Raw genomic sequence first — 3,840 nt, forward strand, 5'->3', positions numbered from 1 at the left:
ACATTAACACACACACACACACACACACACACACACACACACACACACATATATATAAAAGTAAAAACTTACTGTGGACAAAGCTGCATGGAGTTCGATTATAAATAAATATAAAATACATCAAGTACAGGACGTCACCAACAAGTGAAAATTAAGTAAACAAATGAGAGACGAGTACAGGACAAATTACCGAAAGAAGTCTAACCCCTCCTCAGTTGTCGACTGTTAATTACTACCTATTTTGAGCTTTCAACGCCAATATAGGAAAACTTCAGAAACAACAGCTTCCAGAAACTTTAAAAATATAAAATTTCTGGAGAGTTAGAGCTTTGAACGAACAAACAACGACAGAGTGGACAAACAGAGTAAACAATCGACAAATATTAAGGGCCGTTAGGCCAAGACGCATTGCATTTATTTTATATCCTTTCAAACTTTCTCCCAGGTGTTACCCACTACAATGCATCTTGGCCTAGCAGCCCTTAATGTTTGTCTTGGTCGATTGTTTACTCTGTGTGTCCACTCTGTCGTCGTTTGTTTGTTCAAAGTTCTAACTCTCCAGAAATTTTATATTTTAAAAATTTCTGGAAGCTGTTGTTTCTGAAATTTTCCTATATTGTCGTTGAAAGCTCAAAACAAGGTAGTAATTAACAGTTGACAACTGAGGAGGGGTTAGACTTCTTTTGGTAATTTGTCTCATACTCGTCTCTCATCTGTTTACGTATTTTTCACTTGTTGGTGATGTCCTGTTCTTATTGTATATTTTTTGGTATTTTGTCCTGTACTTATCACTCGTGTGTCCACGTAATTTTCACTCGTTGGTGATGTCCTGTACTTGATGCATTTTATATTTATTTAATTATATATATATATATATATATATATATACACACACACAAACACAAAGGAGTGGTGAAAGTTTATCTCAATATTTAAAATCTCACAAAGGAAATGACAAGGAATACTAACAAATGGTAAGAAAAGACACTTAACTGGAGAAGACTGGTTCAATCCAGAGGTATGAAAAAGTGGATGTATGATTATGAGAATTTTAAATGTGTGTGTGTGTAATATATACCATGTTCTATATAAAAAGCATTGGTGCTGGTGCCACTTAAAAAGCACCCAGTCCACTCTGTAAAGTGACTGGCATTAGGGAGGACATCCAGCTGTACCAACACAAAGTATGGAACCTGGGGCAGGTTCCTGCCTTGCCAGTCAAGCTGTATAACTCATGCAAGCATGGAAAACAGATGTTAATTGATGTTGATGATGATGATTCAACTGGACTTTGACAAAAAACACTTCAGAATAATCTGAAGCTTATTAAAACAAATATTTGCTCCTCACCAATCAACCACTGCTCCTCCCCATTCCAAAGATGGTTCCATATTAATCAATGACACAGAAGATATTGCAAAGAGATGAGATAGAGTAGTTCTCAATCCACAAGAGATGAGAAAATCACAAAAGATCGACCACAGCAGAATGTTATTGGGAAAACAAATCAGAAAAGAAATCAAAGTTGTCTTTAAACAAATAAATTCCACTACAGTTCCATATTCTGGGAGGTTTTCTTCCATCAAAAGCAGATTTATTAACAAATGTCTATACTCACTTGATACTGAGAGATCTTCAAGTAGTGCAGTGCCAAGTTGTTTTATTGAATCAGGGTGACAGGTCAGACTCCAGTTGTAGTGGTTAGACGCAACTCTGGACATTTGCATCCAAAGAGACTCAGAAAGCTGTTCTACCAACTGAAGGAAAAAACAACATCTAAGAACGGTGTTGAAAACAATTAACAGGGACAGATATGTCATTTTTGTTTTGTTTTAAATTAAATTTTAGTTGATAAAGCCAAGTCATTAATAGAAACAGATACAATATGTGGTAAATAACCCAAAACCTTTCCAGTGTCTGCTTTTTCCATGTTGGTTGGGGTTGTATTATATTATCAATCTCAAATGACCCCATGTCACCTTGTCTCTGCAAAGACTGACATCTTTGTCATGAGCCCCTTCCACACAGCATCTCTTTATCAGACAAGCATCATTTAGAACAGTTCCCATGCCTAGAAACATCATTCAATATTTTCCATAACCTGTTGCTCTCAAATAACTTCATACTGCATAATAATTCAAACTTTACCTCCAACTTTCACATCACCTCCCTTCTTCAAGACAAGTCTCACAACAACAACATCATCATCATCACATTATGTCCACATATCTGCTCTTCTTTGGACAAGTCTTGACAAGAAATAGATTTCACTCTTGATCTGTCTGGAACAACAGCTGAGTAAGTGACCAATGCCATCCAGCTAAATCAGCTTGAGTCTTCTTCATCGTACACTACTTAAAGTAATGCTGCACTTGTACAATCTAACTTGGACCACCCACAGGAAGTGACCCACTACTACCAGGGTGTGCACACCACCAACTGACACTCAGTTATCTACAACTGCAATGACTGCCAAAACAAACATTGAGAAACAAATGGATGCCTGCCACATTGCAGATAGAATTCTTGCTTCTTTGATTAAAAGGATTTCAAATTAATTTGCAGAATCTTCCAGTTTGACAGAAAATGCAATTGTTTTGCTTCCAACTTCACAGAGACACATCGAAACTTTTCCTAGTCTCACTTCCATTCCACCTCTCTTGCAAACAACAACTAAATGGGAACCCCACCCCCAATCAGTTGATCCTAACAATGTGACTGAGCCTCAAAATGGTATAATCCAGAGTTAATCACCTCCCTCCAAACTTATTTCTGTGACTCATGGCTGGATGTGTAATGTCAGTGTGCATACATGACAGAGTGTAAGCACCTTGAGAGAAAAGTTGGATTTAAGAAGCATCAGATGTGGTGTACAAGAGAGACGACTGCACTGGTATGGCCATGTGCTACATATGGATGAGGACAGCTGTGTGAAAAAGTGTCCCACCCTAACAGTGGAGGGAACCTGTAGAAGAGGTAGACCCAGGAAGACCTGGGATGAAGTGGTGAAGCACGACCTTCGAACATTGGACCTCACTGAGGCAATGACAAGTGGTACCCACTTGTCCAGCTTCTTTACCTTGCCGATTTGTTTCAGATAATCCATTACAGTTAGAATTGAAACATCAAACCTTACAGCTAACTCACATGTAGTTTGAGATGTATCCGCTTCCACTAGTTTCGAGCTCATCATTGGTCTCCGGTCTACCACAGGGCTGATTTTCAAGAGCAAAGTCACCAGACCAGAACTTCCCAAACCATCAACGTACAGTGTACTCATTCGCTACATCTTCACCAAACACCTCATTGATGTTTCAAGCTGTTTGGGATGCATTGGTTCCACAACAAAACTCATATTCATAAACATTATCCATAGATTCAAAAAAATTCATTTACAAAAGAAAATTCACAAAATAATCAGACACCATCAATTGCATTTCAAAAAGTGATGGTGTAACTCTTCAATGTTGTAAAACAAAGAATTGTCAGGATAAAACATTAGAGTTAACGATTGTCAAACTTGGTGCAGAAGGAAACTGGACATTTCATTCTTAATGACCTGATACATGAAAGACTCATTCATTAAATTCCAAATTAGTCTCCAATTGAAATTTCAAAATTGTTGTTTTTAGTTTTTCAACTGGATTTCTACTGAATTTGATTTGCAAACATATTTCACTTTTATAAAAGAAAAATTTAAAAGAAAAATTTTAAAGTTTTTTAAAAATTCAAACTTTTGTAAAATTCTTTAAAATTTCGTTTTACCTGTAGCAAAGCTTCAAACTGAATTGATTCTGGCCTTGGAATTGTTGCTGGGGGTTTCGCTGCAGTCTTCCGTTT

General features: G+C 37.1%; 1 protein-coding gene across 1 annotated transcript in view; it reads right to left on the reverse strand.

The window, feature by feature from the left end:
• The window catches only part of LOC106869959 (MTOR-associated protein MEAK7), a 22,080-nt gene extending 18,246 nt beyond the window's left edge, over positions 1–3,834 (reverse strand). Inside the window, exons 1-2 of the mRNA XM_014915905.2 lie at positions 3,766–3,834; positions 1,619–1,757 (exon numbers count right to left, since the gene is read on the reverse strand). Coding sequence (XP_014771391.1) covers positions 1,619–1,727 — 109 coding nt within the window. The 5' untranslated portion in view covers positions 1,728–1,757; positions 3,766–3,834. The remainder of the gene's footprint in view (positions 1–1,618; positions 1,758–3,765) is intronic.
• Positions 3,835–3,840: the final 6 nt, after the last annotated feature.

This window comes from Octopus bimaculoides, chromosome 1, assembly GCF_001194135.2.
Source record: "Octopus bimaculoides isolate UCB-OBI-ISO-001 chromosome 1, ASM119413v2, whole genome shotgun sequence".
NCBI lineage: Eukaryota > Metazoa > Mollusca > Cephalopoda > Octopoda > Octopodidae > Octopus > Octopus bimaculoides.